At 34.5% G+C, this 20,623-nt stretch overlaps 1 protein-coding gene across 2 annotated transcripts in view; it reads left to right on the top strand.

Moving 5' to 3' along the window:
• LOC106627498 (kinesin-like protein CG14535) overlaps positions 1 to 20,623 on the top strand; it is a 199,443-nt gene that overhangs the window by 128,894 nt on the left and 49,926 nt on the right. The window contains exon 1 of one of the 2 annotated variants that reach the window (XM_014247635.3): positions 12,668 to 12,841. The exons of the other annotated variant lie outside the window; for it this stretch is intronic. Coding sequence (XP_014103110.2) covers positions 12,831 to 12,841 — 11 coding nt within the window. The 5' untranslated portion in view covers positions 12,668 to 12,830. Of the gene's footprint in view, positions 1 to 12,667; positions 12,842 to 20,623 lie in introns of those variants that run through there. 2 annotated transcript variants of the gene reach the window in all.

Raw genomic sequence — 20,623 nt, 5'->3', positions numbered from 1 at the left:
ATTCCTTTTTCCTAGAAGTAGAAGGTTTTTGGTCAGTCCATCACCAATACTAGCCGAAAGTGACATTAAAGAGTATTTATCTTTGTTCCTACTTACCACACTACCCCAACTGTTTACATCTAAATGAGAGAAATGAACTGCACCTTTGAATATTGGCAGATCAAATATCATAAGCACGTTTTCATTTAAATATCTAATTCTTTGTTTTGTCGCAAGATTTTGTCTACCGCTATTATCATTGGCTGACTTTTTAGTCACTCTTCTATAAGAAACTGATGCTGAGAGTATACTTATTTGAGCAGGACCATTGACCACGAGCATATTATTGGATCCACTGGGTAGAAATACGACTTTTATCAAAGTCAACGTTTGCAGAATGCGTGGTTCCAGTCGGTATTGCGAGTTGGCGAAATTTTGCAAGACTGAAAAAGTTAATGGAATGATGATAAACATCGTGGTCTCTTACAAAGGGAACAAAATATAAGACGATCTCTTTAAAAATAATAAATAATTAAGTAAATAAAATCTTTTCTGGAAAATACAAGGATCATATTGCATTCTGTTAATATTTGGTTCATTGAATCGTAGATGGTGAGCTGATTGTAAACTGTTACTCTAAGACTATATTTGTTCCACCAAACGCTCCTACATTTCGTTAACTTTAGCTCATATTTTATGTAGTTTCTTGAGAGAACATTCTAGTTTCATGCACTAGTAATGACCAGTATGACGAGCTAAGTCGATTTAGCCATGTCCGTCTGTCTGTCTGTATGTACACGAAATAGTCCCTCAGTCTTTGAGATATCAATCTGAAATTTTCCACACATCATTCTCTAGCCAAAAAATGTCAACTCAATTTCTCTTTGCTCGCTTAATTTGTCTTATCCGTTACACATACATCTATGCAAGTTTTTCTTTTTTCCTGCTAGCATTAGAAAATTGCCTGCTTTTTCGCACTTCAAACACATTTTGTCCTTACTCAAACACTCACAAAGCCGAGCACTCTTTCCTCGCTCCGAAGCTTTGTCGAGTCAAAATGTTAAACGCTATTTTGACAGCTTTATCTGTCAAAGCATTTATTTGTCCAAGCACTAACGGACGGCCGTGTGTCTGATGTCTTCAATGGCGCACTAATACCAGAAAAAAATAAAAAGCCACCGATGCATGTTCCAGCACATATCAAACGTATATATGTATGTATGTAAGAGTGTCTGTATATATTACCCGCCTTCAATACTAAATCAACTGCGATAATCATGTGCTGATGAGGATGCGAAATCCAACCAATCCGCCATAGCTAACGACTCACAAAGCAGTGGTTGGGACTGACATTGAATTTGTGCTATGTATGTGTATGTGTGTTATTTCGTTGACTGCAGCTTGTGCGCCTGTTTGTATGCTTCGCATATCAAAATACCAAAAATGACGACGTTACAAAAGTCAAATTAGGCCAATTTGTAACAGTCGATGCGATAGACAGACTACCATTACAGTTACAAGCGCACACGCACATACACTTATGGATTTTCACACATACACGCTTTGCCACCACTGCTGCTCGTTTTTATTGTAGTGGTTATTTTTTGGCACGCTTTCTTTTTGTTGTTGTTGTTATTATTGTTGTCTGTTGAGCATTTGAAGAGGGTGCACTTTACTTGCCACATTCGCTTTTAGGTTAGGTCAATAGCAATGATCTCTGGGCATAATACATACATACAAATGTGAATGTGTATGTGTCGGTGGAAAAACTAGGCTGGGTTATTAGATGGCTTGTGATTACTACAACAAAATCACAACCAAATGTTTGACGTTTCTGAGTATGGGTAAGTGTGTATTCTTTTTGGTGCTTTGTTTTTATTGTTATTCTAAATGGTGCTAATGGCGCAATCGACAACAGTTGGACAAACCGGTGAGGCGTCTATCGTATTCACATTGACCTCGCACTCGCCGACGGTTTGCTGAACGCCTGTATTTTGTGTGTTTGCGGCTGCGGTCCTTGCTGTCCGTCTGCACTCTGATTGAGCCCAGACACGCGCGATTAATTACCGCGTAGATGCGTGAAAATCAATATTGAATCAAAAGTGCTCAAGTGTATGTATGTTTGTATGATTTGAAGTACCTGTTTGGACTATCAGGGCATAAAAAAAATTCAATAAGCATATTCTTTAATTCACAGAAAAAAATATATTTATGGGAAATGCCAATAAGTTATTTTAATTTACTATTATATAGTTTTATGTATATATTTTTCAACCACTGATCTAAATAAATTAATTAACTAGCAAAATAATTCCAAAATATAATTTAATTTCTATAGCAGCTATATGTTATAGTAGTCCGATCAGAACTTTGCTTTGAATAATAATCCATACTAAATTTCGTAAAGATATCTTGTCAAACAAAGAAGTTTCTCATACAAGGGCAGCTATTTGATCTATCAGTTTGTATGACAGCTATATACTAAAGTGGTCCGATATGAAGAGTTCCGACAAATGAGAAGCTTCTTTGAGGGAAAAAGACAAGTGCAAAATTTCATATCGGTATCTCAAAAACTGAAGGACTAGTTCGCGTATATACAGACAGACGGACGGATGGACAGACAGACAGACATACGGACATGGCTAAATCGACTGTGCTCATCATGCTGACCCTTATATATATACATATATATGTATACTTGTACATTTTTTTTGGCTGGCTTATGGCTTATAGCTGCACTCTCCACTAAGCGATGTTAAATCTTCGTTGAACCTAATTTTTTATAGGATGTAAATAGTACCAAAGGAATCTGAATTGCAGTGCTATATACAGATAGTTGCACTCTCACCAGCCCTTCGATAAAGCAATTCTATTTAGGTTGACTATGTCGGTCATTATTTCGGAAGAAAACGATTTACATATAGAAACTGAATCGTTACTGCAAATTTTAGCTATATTGGAATTGCCAACTATTCGAGAGTAGCAAATTGGACAAACTTTACCAGTTGTGCGGAGTTATGAGGAGCTTTCTTTGCTGACGTTATTCTTATTTTCGCGATTAAAAATATTTTTTCAATCTTTTAGTTTCAAACATTCCGTTTTGTATACAAATTTATTATTAATTTTAAGTCTTAAGTTTTGAAAATCAGAAAAAAAAGTTCGTTTTTTAATTTTTGAGAGTATTTTATCGTGTGATCTATCCACACTGGTAAAACCGGTCTAAAATACACATACAAAACAAAACGTGATAGTATTAAAGATAGATAACCGCTATCTATCCACATGAATGAGGTATCGGCATACTCTCTTGTACGAATTAAAGATTTCTCCATGTAGACCTTGCCAGGTGTCTTCTACAAAATTTCTCCAGAATCTGCAGTATTTATTCTTCATATATAAGATATAGGGTATTAGGACAATATTTTAGACAGTTTGGTTGATTCTAGGAACCCCTATTCTAAAAGAGTAGCAATTTTAATACCAAATTATATATTTTTTTGAAATCGTTTTATATAATGTACACCATCTGTTTGGACCTTCTTGAGTCCAATTTTTTATCGAATGAAAGAAGTAGAAGGCATCTTAGTAGCAGCTTGGTTAATTGAATGGCTCGATATTTGAATATTTACAAATATTTTAGCGGAAGAATGTATAATATATCGATTTTATATAACTCTTTGAAGTGCATATTTTCTAACTTAAATCAAAGCATTTATCTGAATCATGCTTTCCGCTACTTTTTGTCACTTTCAACAAAATAACGTCTTAGAAGTCCGCACACTTTAATAGAATGATTTTTTAAAAGTATTTTATATAAGATACAAATTCAATGATTTCAACTGTTAGAAAAATGGGCGCGTTCGAGGAGTTAACAACATAGCTTAGAAATAATTTTTTTTTTTTTTACCGATATCCGAATGAAATATTCCAACTATTCAGTAATTATCAAGAAGAAAACAAAACAAGTAAGGAAGGGCTAAGTTCGGATGTAACCGAACATTTTATACTCTCGCAAAGTCAAATGGTATACTCGTTTGAGATTTCTTTGTGGATTGACTGATATTTTCGGTAGAAGGTCAACTATAGGCACTGGGGTCCACATATTTAGTACTTAGGGGTTTGAACAGTTTTGGTTCAATTTAGACAATTTTTGGCCGCAGGGTGGCATACTTTAATTGCATTATTCACGCAAAGTTTTACCCCGATATAGTCATTGTTACCTGATTTGCATAGTGGAACGTGAAAGAATCAGATGGAATTGAAAATGGTGTTACATGGGAAGTAAGCGTGGTTGTAGTCCGATTTCGCCCATTTTCGCACTATGACATAGAAACATGAGAAGAACGTTACGTTGAATTTGGTTGAAATCGGTTGAGCAGATCTCAAGATATGGGTTTTCACCTAAAAGTGGGCTGTGCCACGCCCACTGACTAATTTTGAAAGCGGTTCCTATAAAGTCATCTTATACCATCTCAGAGATAAAATTTAATGTCTCTGGCGTGTTTAGTGCTTGATTTATCGCGCTTTTAGTAGTTTTTAACAGTACCGTTATATGGGGAGTGGGCGGAGTTGCCACCCGATTTCAACTATTTTCACACCGTCAATAGAAGTGCTAAAAACATTTGCTTCTAGTGAATTTTGTTATTATAGCATAAGCGGTTTAGGAGATATGCACATTAAACCTATTAGAGGCGGGACCACGCCCACTTTTTAAAAAAAAAGTTTTAACTGCAGATGCCCCTCCATAATGTGATCCTGTGTACCAAATAACAGTCTTGTATCTTATTGCGGAGCTTAGTTATGGCAAGTTATTTGTTTTTGATTAATGGCGTTTTGTGGGCGTGGCAGTTGTCCGATTACGCCCATCTGCAATACCAACCGTCTCACGGTACCAAGAAACATGTCTACCAAGTGTCATAAAGATATCTCAATTTTTACTCAAGTTAGAGCTTGCACGGACGGACAGACAGTCACCCGGATTTCAACTCGTCTCTTCATCCTGATCATTTATATATATATAACCCTATACCTAACTCGATTAGTTTTAGGTGATACAAACAACCGTAAGGTGAACAAAACTATTATACTCTGTAGCAACAGGTTGCGAGAGTATAAAAACAGAACTTCGTTATTTAACTTTATAATCTCCCATTATAAAAAATGACTTTATTAGGTAAACCGCAGATATTTTGCTCCAAATTACTGCCGTTATATCTAACTCTTTAAGCAATATTCGGTAAACATATTGCCTATCATTAATTAAGAACTTAGGCATATTCCAAAGTTCGCTACATAATAACAACACTACGAAAGGGTTAGACCGCGCCCACTCAACTTCTCACCACGCACACCCAAATTCCCAAGCGAAATGGCGTTTCGAAAACCTGAAAAGGATTGCCTTTTTGACTCATCCCTTTTGGTTTTTTTGCTGCTATTTCATTACGACTGCTATTGCCTTTCTGTTGTTAGTGTTTTCATTCTTCTTTCTTTTGTAATGAGTCTCACAAAAGTAAATTACACAGTAGTCACGCGTTAGTTGCTATTGTTGTTGGCCAGCGTGGGTGCCGTTTTTGTCGTGGAAGCGTTAAATTAGTTGATGAAAATGCCTTTCCGTGTAGTTAATACAATATAATTTGATTATTTGCTTAAACGTTTTGTTAAGCTGCTGATAAGATCCGTAGTGTCGATGGGGAAAAAATGTCGCTCTTGTTTGCTTTTGTGAGGCGCTGAGAATGTATGGAGTGGCTTGTTGAGTGTAACTCCGTGGGGATATTAATAGGATTGTGGGAAAATTCACGTTGTCACCGAAAGCTTTTCATAATTGCTGATAAAATTAAATTACAAAAATAAATAGAAGCAACAAGTGGTGCTGTGAGTGAGTTGCGGGCGGGAATTGTGTGCGTTTGAAGCTTTAAGTTGGTCATTTTTGGAGAGTAATGAAGACTTTAGTATGTTAAGCGCATTATGAAGCTTTATGACGGAAATATCATTTAAAAAAAAGAAGGTTTCTATTGTATGGTACTTCTAAGTTTATAGAGGTTAAATCAAGTCAGCTAACGATAATTTCCTGGAAGTAGTTAATTCAGATTCCATTATGATCATAAACGCCTTTAGAGGTAACTGGAGTTTCTATTGGCACGCGCATCATTAGTCGCTCGCGGTCGAACTATGTTTACGCAACTAAAGTGGTCGAAAAGGTTACAATTTCTTCACAAGAGTGTCAAAGGATTAGTTGACGAAGACTACACAATTTTTGCTCTCTCTATGCCATATATAATCACAAATTCAAAACAAACGCTCTACATATTGAAATAATATTTAACATAGAGGTATAGTGGCTTTATATTTTCGACGAAACCCACTTGCAAAAAATATATTTGATCTCTTCAAAGTTCTCTTACAATTATCTAATATTAAAGTGTACTATATGTGTTTGGCCACAGTGATACAAAAGTGTTTCTTTCTAGCTTTTGAGTCAATGCTAGGATTCCCATTAATACAGCTACTATACTTTGGCGACTAAAAAATATTAAGTCCCGCTTTGATACTTTCAGTGGGCGCGCAACGTATTCACTTAAAGCTTTTCCTCAAAGACTAGTGCGTGAAACAGGATTAGAACTTCTCATACAGAGCCATCAAAATAAGTAAAAACGCTTGGTTTCTTATTCCACAATATTATTGCTTTTATGTGGCTCCCATTCTTAACTTTCTGTAACAAGTTTATGGTTCAGATTTTCCTGAAAAAATAATATCTCAGCCAAATAAATAGCACATCTGCTTCATCATTAATCGATAAAAAACCACTAAAAATTAACCAACTATAGGTTAGTGAATAATATTTGAATGTTAAAAGAATATTCTCAACAAAAAGAAATAGATCACACTGCCACAAACTAATCACATCAGGGAGAACAACAACCCACAAAATCAGTACCACCCGCTTTAACAAGCTGAAAGATTTTTCACCAACATAAAATTTGCATTTCAAAAAAATATAAAAGGGTATTGAAATCAATTTCACTGAGGAAAAAAAAAAAAGGGAATGCAAACAAAAAAAAATCACCCAAAGGAGCGTCACTTAACCATGCAACACCGGAGTTGCAGCAGTCGTTTTCCCATGTCGACGCAAACGAGTAACCAGCGGACAGCAGCAATGCCAATAGTCAAAATCCACAATTTGCCGTACATGTTGCGGGCGTTTGTTGAGGTATGAATGCGCGGGTGTGTGGGTTTAAGTGTGTGTGTGTTTGTATATATGTGCCTGCGCTCTAGTTGATTGGTCCATGGTTTGAGGGTTATTGTCAGTCAGTGCTCTCGATTACACCACAGGCTTTTTGCATTTTTATGGAGTTGTAGAGACTGTTTTGTGGCGATATTTTACTTTTATTTGATTTTTGGCTTGATTTCAGTTTTACTTTTTAAAATATATTTTTTTATTGAAGTGCATATTTTTGAGTTATATATTTTTATTATACCCCGAACAGGGTATATATTAAGTTTGCCACGAAGTTTGTAATACGCAGAAGGAAACGTCCAGAGACCCTAAAAATATCGATATGAAATTTTACACACATACTTTTCTTCTCAAGAAGCTGCTCATTTGTCAGAACCGCCGATATCGGATGACTATAGCATATAGCTGTCATACAAACTGAATGATGAAAACTATGTGCTGGTATGGAAAATTTTTCATTTGACGAGATTTCTTCTTAAAATTTGGCGTGGTTTATTATACAAACCACCGGTAAAATGATTGTTGAAATTGTTCAGATCGGACCGCCATAGCATATAGCTGCCATACAAACTGACCGTTCAAACTCAAGTCACTGCATGGAAAACTTTTTTATTTGTCAAGGTATCTTCACGAAATTTAACAAAGCATATTATCTAAGGCATCACTACTATCTGCGAATATATGGTTTAGATCAGACCACTGTAGCAAAAAGCTGCCATACAAACTGACCGATCAAAATCTATTCCTTATAAAAATTTGGTATAAATTACTGTTGAAGGTAATGTTACAAGCTCCGAAAAAAAATTCCTGATCGGATCACTGTAGCATATAGCTAACATTCAATACAACCGCTCAAAATCAAGATAAAGATCTTTTTATACCGTTTTATGCTATAAAAATGCAGGTTTGTCTTGTCTGGTTTTAAATAGTTATTGTTATTTTATATAGAAATTTTATTTTTTATCATACAATTTCGATTTTCTCCGCATTTTTATTGCGCAATATTATTTGTAATATTTGACTTACAGCTATTTTTGCTCACACATTTTTACCTCTTTTTCTACATTCTTATGCACTCACATATTGCTTGCTTGTACGAGCTTTAAAATATATATATTTTGTTGTTGTTCTTCAAACATTTTCACTTCACATTCGCACTACACCACGAATGCATTTACACCCACTTCATGTTGCTAGCTTTTAGTTAACATTTTTACTCGCAACACCTTTTCGTAATGCTCACACTCACTTAACTCGGCAACTTGTGCTGAATTCGCCTCAATGCCGGCTTTTTGCCAACGCGTTTGCACAGCTCTTTGCCTGCTAGGCATAACAGAAAAAAGTAGCGGTACTTTGTTGTATTTGTATTGAAATTCACTTGACGAAATGTTCACTTTAAATCGTTTTATCCCCATTTAGCTGCAGCGCTACACACACGCACACTATCATACTCTCACACGTGGCGCACTTGGTTGCATGCTTTTGTGGCACAAAAGAAAAAGTGTTGAATGTTTATTGTTTTTGTGTTGCAGCGAGCATTTTTCTGCATTTTCACGTAAGGTGTTCATTGTACCTGTTGTTTTTGCTTTATTTTGCATCATTTACCGTTAAGTATTGCATTTTGCAACGCCCATTTCTCAAAAACACTGCGAACGAGTTTTAAAAACGTGTGTTTTTTGTTTGTTTTTGTTGTTTAAGTGCACTCAAGTGACGACGCAACTGTCACATTCGCTTCTGCTGCTGCTTGATACTAGCTTTTGTTGTTGTTATTTTTAGTATTTTCTATTGTTTTTTTTTGTTTTGTTGTGCTGTACAGCACTTATTTGCTCTGCTTCTTCGCGAGTTTTATTTTCTTTTTCATATTTTTTGCAATGTGTCACTTGTCATTCGCTGTTTACTCTGCTGCCGTTTAATGTTATTGTTGTCAGTTATACTTTGGCTTGTTGCTGTTGCTTGTTAGTATTTGTGTGCCTCTTAATTCCATTTTAACATTTTGTTGTTTGTGTTTTTTTTATTTTCCGCTTTGGCTCTTCAAGCCAGTTGCTTATGCATTCACACGCTCAAGCACAATTCAATTGTCACTCAAGCCTTTGTTTACATTCGTTTGACAATTCATCAAGTTGGCATTGCACCGGCTTGAGTGTACAAGATCTCCATACTTTCATGTATTCATGGCATTATATATATATACGTACTCACATATATTTGTATTTGGGTAAGCATATGGAGAGTTGAGAGTGCTGGGGCGCTGAAGTGGAACTTAAATCTTTCGTAAATGGGTTGAAAATTTTCAAAATTAAAAGGTTCGTTTTTTTAGTGTTGAAATTTTTGTTTTTTAAATAAAACTAAAATTATTTGGAGCATGTATTCCTGACACCAATTGCACGTACTGGATCACTAAATTTCAAAGAAATCTGCGTGAACTATCTAAAAGGCTGCAAACTAATCAAAATTGAACTACCACAAAAATTCTTTAGTAACACTTCTTCAGAGAATGTAATATTTATACCCTGAACAGTGTATAAAAGGTTTGCCACGAAGTTTATAACACCCAGGGGGAAACGTCGGAGACCCTACAAAATATATACATAAATGATCAGCATAATGAGCTGTGTTGATTTAGCCATGTTCATCTGTCTGTCTGTATCTACGCTGTACTGTAGACAACTTTTTTATTTGTCAAGATATATTCACGAAATTTGGCATAGATACATACGTAAGTTGTTTCATGTCTTCTTCTATATTTTCCCAATTGTCTTCTCAATTCCTCTTCTTTCAGTATTAGATCTTAAATATCTCTCAATGTGATTACTTGGTTAAGTTATTTTTTCCTTTGCGTTTAAATGAAGCATATAATATTTTCGATCTTTGAAATATGATCTAGTATGTCGTTCGACCTGATATGCCACTACGAAGGTCCCATTCGATTGCTTTTGAACCTTTTCCAAGAAATTTTCTTTTGAAAATTAAAATTTTCTTCCATATTATAACTTTATCATTTGCAGGTCTAGTCTATAGAAGATTAAAGAGGTATTACAACTGTGTGTCAGAGAATTTGCACCGTCTATTGACCAACTTCGATTTAGAAAGGATTAGTATCGACAATCGATAGCAGGATTTTAACAATTACTTAAGAGCATATTTCGATGGATATTTACTATAACACACTAAATATTGTTAATTTATTTCAATTATCCGACAGACTGTATTGATTAAAATAAAAATAAAAATTTAAACTGCAGTAATTATACTTTCTTCTTCTAAAGATCCTCCAAGAGGTTAACATGTGTAGTTTTTGGTTTCTGTTGTTGTAGGGTTCGCATACATATATTTGATTGGAGATCAATCCATTTAGCTATATGCTATACAAATCTTCAATGTGGCTTCTAGGATTTCTCCTAGATCTTTATCCACCTCGAGCTCCTCTAGCGTATTTTCCTTGTTATCGGCCGGGTTGTGCTTTTTGCCCCACGCAATCTTCCCGAACTGTTTGTGCAGCTGTCTTCTTTATTTGGAGGATGTAGTAATTTGTCCAAGGGTTTTGCTTCGATCAAGGAGTGCCACCATTAAATGGCACTTGGCTATCTCCCTGCCTTCCTGGACGTTGAGGGTATCACCTGGTCCAGCCTGGCGTTTGGCTTTACAGCGTCCTGTTATTTCTTCGATCATTTAGCCGGCCCCGCTGTATGGTTTTCAGCTGACCACTGCCTTTTGGCTGCAATTTCTTCCTCGAAGCGTAGTACGCTTGGTCTTTCTCCATTTTTTCCGTAGCTTAAGCCAACCTTTCCTCTTCCACTTTCGTCTGGTTGGTCTAGCAGCTAAGACTTTCGTGGACTTTCACCGCCAATTTATAGATCGCTTTTGCTTTCAACTCCTCCTTACTAGGTTTTGCCATAGACCTAGTCTTTATCGCCGACATAGCACCTTTGGCCTCCCCTCTAGAACGTTACACAGCTTTCACTTTAATACTTAATTATGTTATTTACTTGTTTGGCGTACAATTTTAATAACATCATTAAATGGAAGAAAGAGAGAGCCCATTGTGCAACTAATTCGAGTTTATTAGTCATGGCAAAGATTAAACACCACCCACAAATAAAAGTTCCCATACATAAGATTTTTCACTCGCTTTAGACACAATTTTTTTGTTTTAATGCAACAAGACTGTAACTCATTCTTAAAGAATTCAGAACTTCAATATATAAAAAATCGAATTAAATCCAGAGTTTCTTAAACCCCCAAATAGAACGCTTGGCATTTGTACGTAAACACAAAACCTTAAATTCAGATTTCGCCATCAAATATATTAAACACTGAGTGTAAAAGTGTTCAACCACATAAATATTTTCAATCAATGTTGCTAGAAAACAATAATTTCCACAACATGTTGCATGAGCGTGAGAAATATTGCTAAGGGCACACAAAAAACCCAAGCAACACAAACAAATTCATCTATTGAAGCGAATACAAAAGACTGCCACGTGCTGTTGAACCAACAAACACAAAACGCTAACTATATGTTGCATACCGCAACAAAATTACGATATTAACGAATACAAACAGAGAGTGAAAAGAGAATGTTGCCTGCTGCTAGCGTTGCCACATGATTGCGTGGCACATGAAGACGCTCTCTCGTGCGCTCAATTGCAATGTTTTGAAAATTTTCCTTGTCACAAATGAACACATGTGTGTGCGTATGTGTGCTTGCTCTACCGCAAGCGTGTGTTCAGTGCAGGAAAATGTCAGCTTGCATTGGCGTACGACCGAGCAAACGAAGCGAGTCGACGAATACGCCAAGGCACAGCAATTCAGTAGCAAATTCAACTTCGACGGAAACGGAACTAAACGGAACGTGAAATGAAGTGAGTGGCAAAAATGTACAATTGTACCAAGTGTTTAAGGTGATGTGGCTGGTAGTTGGTGGTAGAGTGGTTGTGTGCGACCAGCTGGAAAAGCACGAAATTGTGGGATGGTGCAATGTGAATATACGTTGGCTGATAAATAAAGGCAATGTGAAGTGAATTCAATTTAAAAAAAAAATATAAATTGCAAGAAAAAATAGTTTTGGGAAAAATTGTAGAAATAATCATAAAAGAAAATCGGTAATGGTAAATAAAAAATTAAAGAAAATTTTTGTATGTAAGAGGATATAACTTAAAATGTTTGTTGTTTCGAAAATTAAGTCGAAAAAAGTTAAATTTCAAACTAAAATTTTAATTAAGTTGCAAACCTGTGCGCTTAATTAGTTAACTTAACCATGTGTGTTAAAATAACAAATTTAGCGAAAATATAACTGCAAGCAAAAAATGTATATGATATTAAGAAAGAAATAAAAAAGTCAGTAAATAAAAATTTTGAAAAATAAATAAAATAGCAAATTTTGAAAACAAAAAAAGTATTGAAAAAATTATATAAATGTTTTATGTGCTTTTCAAAAAAAATAATATGTCATATTATAATTAAATATAAAGTAATTAAAGTGAAAATTATTGAGTAAAAAAAATTACTTGAAAATAATAATTTTCTAAGTAATAATACAAAATATTTACAAACAACTTAACTACAGAGCAACGGAATAAAGCAAGACTGGAGTAGTACTGAAAACACCCAACGCACAATGGATAAAAGGTGTGTAAATTAAGCTAGAAATATGTGTTAAATTTTAAAAATCTCAAGAAGAAAAATCTCTCATATATAATTGTTCTTTTTTTTGGCTTAATATGACTATTGTCGCTAGAGAGCCTAAAAGTAGACTACATTTTTTAAAGTGTCTTATAGTTACTCAAATATTTTAAGTTTAGAAACTACTCAGAAATAGCTTCTGGCAACGTTTAAGCCTAGATATTCGGCAAAAGAAGAGCATTTAAAAGATTATTTTGCAAATTTTATTAATTTAGTAATAAATAAATGTTCGACAAAAATAAAAACATATTATACATAGGAAAAATTATAAAATTTCGATTGTTCAAAAATGTTAAATACATGTTGAAAAACAAGAAAAAACGTTCACTTAGGTTGCGCCGAAGCTCTAATACCCTTCAAAAATACAAAGGCTCCTTGCAAGAACTTGATTCCGATCGTTCAATTTGTATGGCAGCTATATGATATAGTGATCTGATCTGAACAATTTCCACGGAGAATACATTGTAACCTTAAACAATAACTCCTGCCTAATTTCGTGAAGATACCTCGTCAAATAAAAAAGTTTTCCCTACAAGCACTTTACTCCGATCGTTCAATTAATATGGCAGCTATATGCTATAGTAGTCCGATATCTGCAGTTTCGACAAATTACCAATTTTTTCGGAAGAAAAGTACGCTTGCGTAATTTCAGATCGTTATTTCAAAAACTAACCTACTTGCTCGCGTATATTCAGACGTTTCTATGTGGGTGTCCTGAACTTCGTGAGAAACTATATATGTATTGTATATACTATTTAGGGTATAATAAAATAAACACAAAAAATAGCAACAAAGTATTATAAAATTAAATTATTAATAATTCTAAAGTCAATTTGAAAATAATTTTTTCGGAGCTCTTCAGCCAAAATCTGTTAAATTTTTCGAGAATTTAGTGGTGGTTTTTTTTGTGGAATAAAGCATATTTTATTTTAAATAGAATATCTAATTTTTTTTTGTTTTTCTTTTCCTTGATAAATTTTTATTAAAAGCTTTGCTACCTCAAAAGTTTTTATTGGCAATGTGTTGTTTTTTTTCCTCTTAATATGCCCATATCTATATATATCACAGGCGGTCTTAATATAATATATCCATATTTACATATTCCACAGACAGCCCACAACAGTCCAAGTGCGTACACCAAAGCAAATTATTCTTAATAGTACTTTCGTACTTTAAGTTTATATAACTTATGGCTGAATATATTATCTAGTCTCTTATAATTATAGTCGTCATCTATTGTCTATCATAAAAATAATAGTTCATATGGTGCCTTAACTCAAGAACAACATAGAAGGTAGTTTACTCTAACCTTATCATCAAGTCGATTTCAGTTTAATGTAGTATTGTGCCACATACATGCCTAAGTAAATTTATATGATCTTAAAGTGCTATTTTTTAAATCCAAAAATTATGTAGTTCCACTAAAATCTCGGAATGCGCTATTTCTCTAATGCTTATGTATTAAAGCTTCCCAGCTTGTTTTAAAAGCAAGCGGTGAAATCCTTAAAAGCGTCAAAATAATAATATTTCCTGACTGTGCCTTTCCTGTGGCGTCTGAAGAAAGAAATATATATCAAACATGGAAAATATTACAGTGCCTACAAAAAAACACACTTACATATATAATTAAAGTGTGGCATATAGCTAGAGTCCATATAAATCCTTGCTTAGTTTAGTTAGCACTCCTGTGAGCTTAACGAAATCACACACAGCTCGACGCCGCATGTGGCGGCAAAGCTTTTAATAGCGAACTTTCTCCAACTTTACTGCGTGGAAATCACGTAGTGCGCTTTGTTTGCAGCGTTTTTACTATTTTCACTGTTTTTATTTGCGTCTATGCTTTTTTATGCCGCTTTTATATGTGTTACACTATTTTGATTCCACTATTTGCCTTTGTCTTTGTTGTAATTGCAATTGTCATTTAGTGTGTTGTTGTTTGTTGACCAAAAGGATTCACAATCGGCGACCCATACGGCCTGTTTAGGCGTAATTAATTTTGTTGTCATGGGGCGCGTAATCCCTATGCATTTATTTGTACATTCCCGCTGTTCGGTGTTTGCATCTACCGGTTTACAGGGTGGTTCTTATAGTGGGTTATTTTATTTTATCGAATTTTGTCCACGATTTTAACTTGCCTTCAAAGAAATTTCCAAGACTGTGATGACAGTTTTTTTTATTACTTTATCTCATGAATGCTTCATTCGATATTCTTTTTCGAGGTCTAATTGGTTGCTACATCATCCCATATCAAAGTCGAATGAATTCCAATCGTTGATCCAAATAGACCAATTGACAGAGTCTAGTCTAACAGTAATGCATTATAACCTTATAAGCGAGTTTCGTCCAAGTACATATCTTCGATATCAAACTATTAAACCTATTAAAGTTTTTTTTATCATACTACGGTACTTGACCCCATTGATCTAATTAGTCTCTAGATGAAGATTTTCAAAGACAAATATACCCATGATACTAATAAACCACAGCTAAAAGCCTACCTTAAGAAATACATGCACTTAACAACAAGTATGGATAAGCTTTCCGGCCCCGAGATGCGATATTTTGACTTAATAACCCTTCTACCGAGATCAACCGCTATTTTTGTTAGGAACTTGGAAGTTTACAAAGAAATCGTTGTCTTCTTCAAACTCCTCCTCTATCTAAAAGGACCTTGTAAGCAAATAGTGTGAGATCTCTTTGTAAAATTCGCAATTTTTGTTGTTCGGAGGTTTGAGCTCGATGGCGACTCAATATTCTTGAACTGAGTCGCAAGTTCTTGACTGCAGTAGTCACATTCTAGTCCGTTTGTACTCTATAACCGTAGAAATCTTCAGTATTTACCAGTCTTCAGAACCTTTGAGAAAACTTACTAACAGCAGCGATGTGTAGCTAATTTTTAGCATTAATTGATTATTAGCCGCTTTATTACGTTCCGCATAGTTACTAATATTGATTTGCTATATAGACTACCAGAAAAGAGCTGTGGCTGTCAAAATTAATATTCGATCAGAAGAAAATATATGGACCACCCTTTCTATGAATGCATATTTACCGCACCGCGAAGTGTCATCTATGACAACAAAGTGCGGACGACTGTTTAGAGCTCTCTGAGCCACAACAACCAACAAACCGTCCGCAATGAAATCAACATAGTCCAACATGAAGAGAGAGCCTTTGCTTTGTACTGCAGCGAGCTTTCAAGTGTGTGCCTTCAGTTGGTGGCATATTGTCACTAGCTTGCGACTAAGCGACACATATTAATACACAAACTGCCGATTGCACTGTCACCTATATAAATAACAACACACATACAGTCCATACATACATGTATGTAAATCGCACACGAAGTCTGTTCTGTGTCGGTTTATGTCACTTCCTCTTATGTAATTTGCAGTCGTCGTCCTGTCAGCTGTTTATCTTTACGCCAAACTGCATTAACAGCGCCACAGGATATGCCCACAGTTACGAATGTTGAATGCTACTATCCCTTAATTAAAACCTCACCACTACCATTACTGTGCTCGCATAAAGCCCTGTTTGTTTTCTTGGTTATCACTGTTTGCGCAAATTCATGTATGCATGCAACGGTACTAGCTGCTACGTGCCACATCATACTTAAGTTAGTTGCCACTTGGTGCATGGGTGCAGTTGTCATTTATTATCTTTGAAAGACAACCGTTGTAAGGTGCAACTTATTGATTGTTGCGTTGATACTTGTAGTATAGAGAGCGCTTCTTTTTATTGGATTCGTATTTTAAATAGATCGTGTTAAATTGTCTTAAATATAAGATTCTAACTAAGCTAATTCCTGTAATCAGGCTCACAAAATATCCTAATTAAAATCCTGATATAAAGTATTGATTACTAATTTGACAATTACATCGATTATTCTTCCTAATGAATTTGAAAATTTCATGTTGGGATAAATTAGTTCTTATCGATTATTTTGTAGTTGAAAGTCAACCTATTAATCACCACTGAGGATTGCTTTCAATGCTTTAACAAGTTTGGCAGTTCAATAAAACATTATGAGCTATACAAAGAAGAAAGCAGAAATGAAGATGTTTTGAAATTAAATCCCTTATATAAAATTGCAAATATGAGGCAATAGAAAAGAAGACAAAAAACACGAAAACACATTAAACTTGGTTGCACCGAAGCTAAAGTACCCTTCACATATAAAAAAGTTATCCATACAAGAACTTGATTTTGAACGGCCAGCTTGTATAGCAGCTATATGCTATAGTGTTCCAAACTGAATAATTTATTCGAAGATTGACTGTTTAATATGAAGGCTGTGATTTGTCATCTCTCTTCGAACAATTTAAACCTCTACATAGTTTCGAGCATGTATCTGAGTTTCCAAAAATGCTGAATATGGTATATATAAGGGTGGAGCGAAAAAAAAAATTTTTTTGCTTAGCCTGAGGGTAAAATCTGTAGATTATAAAAAAAAGAAAAATTTTGGACAAAAAAAAAGTTTTTTTAACATCTAGTGGGCGGCCCACTCAGTTTTAAAATAAATTTCGAGTTACAATTTTTTTTGGACAGAAAAAAATTAGTTTTGGTATACACTCTTTACATTTATATAAAAATTACCGAATGTGACGGTTTTTGACTCAAATTTTATTTTAACGCTTAAGAAAGCATGTTGTCGTTTAAGACTTTTTTTTTAACTCCAAAAATGACCACAAACAGCTTCTAGAACACTTTCAAACATTTTTAACGAATTAAAGATTTTACCCTCAGGCTAAGCAAAACAAAAAAAAATTATTTACGCTCCACCCTATTATACATTTAGATTCTTTCTTTCTTTTTAATTCTCATATAGTACACATTTTGTTTCAAAAGGAAAATTTTGTCCCTTGTCACAGGTGGCCTTCTACGTACCATAAGTTCTATTTTGAGATAGAAAATATGTGCACTATCTAGTAAGGTTAAAATAAAAAAAAAACATTGGATTTCTTGAGCTTTTAACTTTCTCGTTTGCAAAATATTATTACATTATGCTCAGCAGTGTCAGCTATGACTGCGACACTAACTTCGAAAACGTGTGTTTTGGCACAAAGTAGCTTTTGCTATCGGTTCTGATCTCTTGTCTAAGAACTAATACACATGTTAATAGATGTAGATATACCTTGTTAAAAATCTTAAGTAAATCCAAACCAAATCTTTACTACCAAGTTTATAGCAATTATTTTTAAAGACCACCAACTTATTTCAATTATACCAGTTGCTTGTTCGTTTCGCCACTCTGTAAGTGTTAGCAGAGCAGAATGGAGTAACATTAGGTTAGCAGAATGGACTTCGGCAAAGTTCGTTGAACTGTAGCCTAGTTCTTCTGTATATATTATTCGTGAAGTATTTTATCTGAACTTCGAAAAATTATTTTGCCTCAGAGACTGAAAAAGTACATTTTTTATTATGTGAGTGGGTCACTGCGAAAGACAAGTTGAACGCCTGTGGTGAAATGTCCCCACCCGTACTTCTGTGCTTTCGTTTAGTTAATTATTATTATTATTTCTACATTTTTATCTCTTTTAATCTACTTTAATGCATTTTAAAATGCAAATGGCTGCAAAAACTGCATAATTGCTTTAATTCATGTGACATAAAACACATTTTTTCTGATTGTTCAATGCGCACTTTGCCTTTCGACTGCGTTTTTTTTTTTTGTTGTAAATTTCTCACATTCTCTCTTGGCTTTGTTTTTATCACTTGCCCCCTGTCATGAGACTTTTTCGCTTTTGTTCAACTAATTTCGCAAAGTGTGGCAATGTGGCACATGCCACATAACAAAGGTGTGTCATTCGTACACTCAGTTAAAGGCACGCACACTTGCGCTTGTGTGGGTGCATACAAATGCATTGGAGTGTGTCACTGTTATCTCACAACTACTTTCATGTGTACACGCACACATACACACGCACGAGTATTTATGTGCTTTGTCCATGCAATTTCTAGCGCCATTAAAACACTTTAAATTGCAATAATTAAATGGAACTGCACTTCGTTCAATCAAGTTAAAGTGCCTGCATGGAAATGGCTTCGCTCTTGGGGGTAAGCTTATCATAGATGTGGGAGTGTATGTTATACTTGTATAATATATATAGGCGTTAACAAAGATTGCTACTATTATACGATGTGAGTCAGAGTTGAACTGGGAAATTGAAATTTTTTATATTGTATTGTATACAATATTATATATACTGTTGTTTTTGTAGCGACTTCAAAAGTTCTTCTAAAGGTTTTGTAGAGTTCTGCCGAGTTGACAGACCTTGTTTTGGCTGTGCAAAGTCGACTATCGTGGGAATACACAAGCACAATATGCTGCAGAATACCCTTAAAATTCTATATATATATTAGGGTGGAGCGAAAAAAATTTTTTTTTTATTGGTTTAGCCTGGGGTAAAATCTGTATTTTCTTTATTTCGTAAAAAATTTTGATAAGTGTTCTAGAAGCTGTGAAGAGTCCTCTTTCTGGCCAATTGAAATTTATCAACTTAAAAAATTTGTTTGTTGTCATTATTGGAGTTTTATAAAAACGTCTTAAATTAAGCGCTAAAATAAATTTTGAGTCAAAAACCGTCAAATTCGGTAATTTTTATATAAACGTTAAGAGTTTAAGCCAAAAATATTTTTTTTTTGTCCAAAAAAAATTTTAGTTCGAAAATTACTTTAAATATGAGGGCGCCGCCTCTGGGTGTTAAAAAAAAAAATGTTTCGCTCCACCCTAATATATATACATATGTATAAAGAGGTATATATTTATCAAAGTCATCAAAATTTCAATACCATTTTTTGGCATATCCAATAACTTTCTGCTCCGATTTATCCGAATTTGGTACATATTAGTCTTAGCAGAGATACTTTTTTGTTTAAAAAAAATTATTAAATTTATCAAAAATAAGTTGAGCAGAAATAGTGCCTTTAATATGTGGCAACACTTTTCCATAAAAATTGTTAGATCACCTACTATCTTCCCCTGGAACCCTTATAACGAATTTATGAATTTACATGACTGTATTTGACGTTATGCTATATACAAAGGGTGCCTTTTTAGAGTTACATAAGTGTTATATCATATAAAAAACAGAAAAATTTAATGAAAAATAAAATGTGCGTTAATTTTTTAGTGTTTCGACACAATTTCAGACAGACCTACCTTATTTTGCCAATAGGGCGACGAATATTGGTTTCCAAATCATCAGTCGTAGCTCGTATAGCATAATAGATTATTAGCTGAAGTTAAGCACATAAAAAGTAAACCATTGGTGTCGTATCAGCTGAGCTAGATAGGCAACTGACAGCTACATTTCTTTAGAAGATTTGTTTGTGCGAAGTTCACCCTACTAATTAATGCATTGTGTCAAAAACAGGTTTTCACTTTGACAGTTGTTTTGACAGCTTTCACTTTAGGCAGAATTACCCCTCACAAAAACACCCTATACATATATTGGTTGTGATACAACCTAATAATATATATTTAAATATCCACGTTTTCTTCACCGTATTTAAAACCAAAAATTAATGAAATCGAGTTGAGTTATTGTCTAATGTAATCTCCGAACAAACTGTTCAGATCGGACTACTACTTGTATAGCATATGGCTGTCATACAAACTAACCGTTTGAAATTATGAAAAAGATCTTTTTATACCTTTTTATACTATAAGAAATGCACTTGTGAAGGGTATTATAGCTTCGGTGCAGTCGAAATTGCCTTTTT

Source organism: Bactrocera oleae, chromosome 3 (assembly GCF_042242935.1).
Source record: "Bactrocera oleae isolate idBacOlea1 chromosome 3, idBacOlea1, whole genome shotgun sequence".
NCBI classification, from domain to species: domain Eukaryota; kingdom Metazoa; phylum Arthropoda; class Insecta; order Diptera; family Tephritidae; genus Bactrocera; species Bactrocera oleae.
The sequence above is the reverse complement of the archived record's forward strand: the minus strand, read 5'-3'. Positions and strand labels throughout refer to the sequence as shown.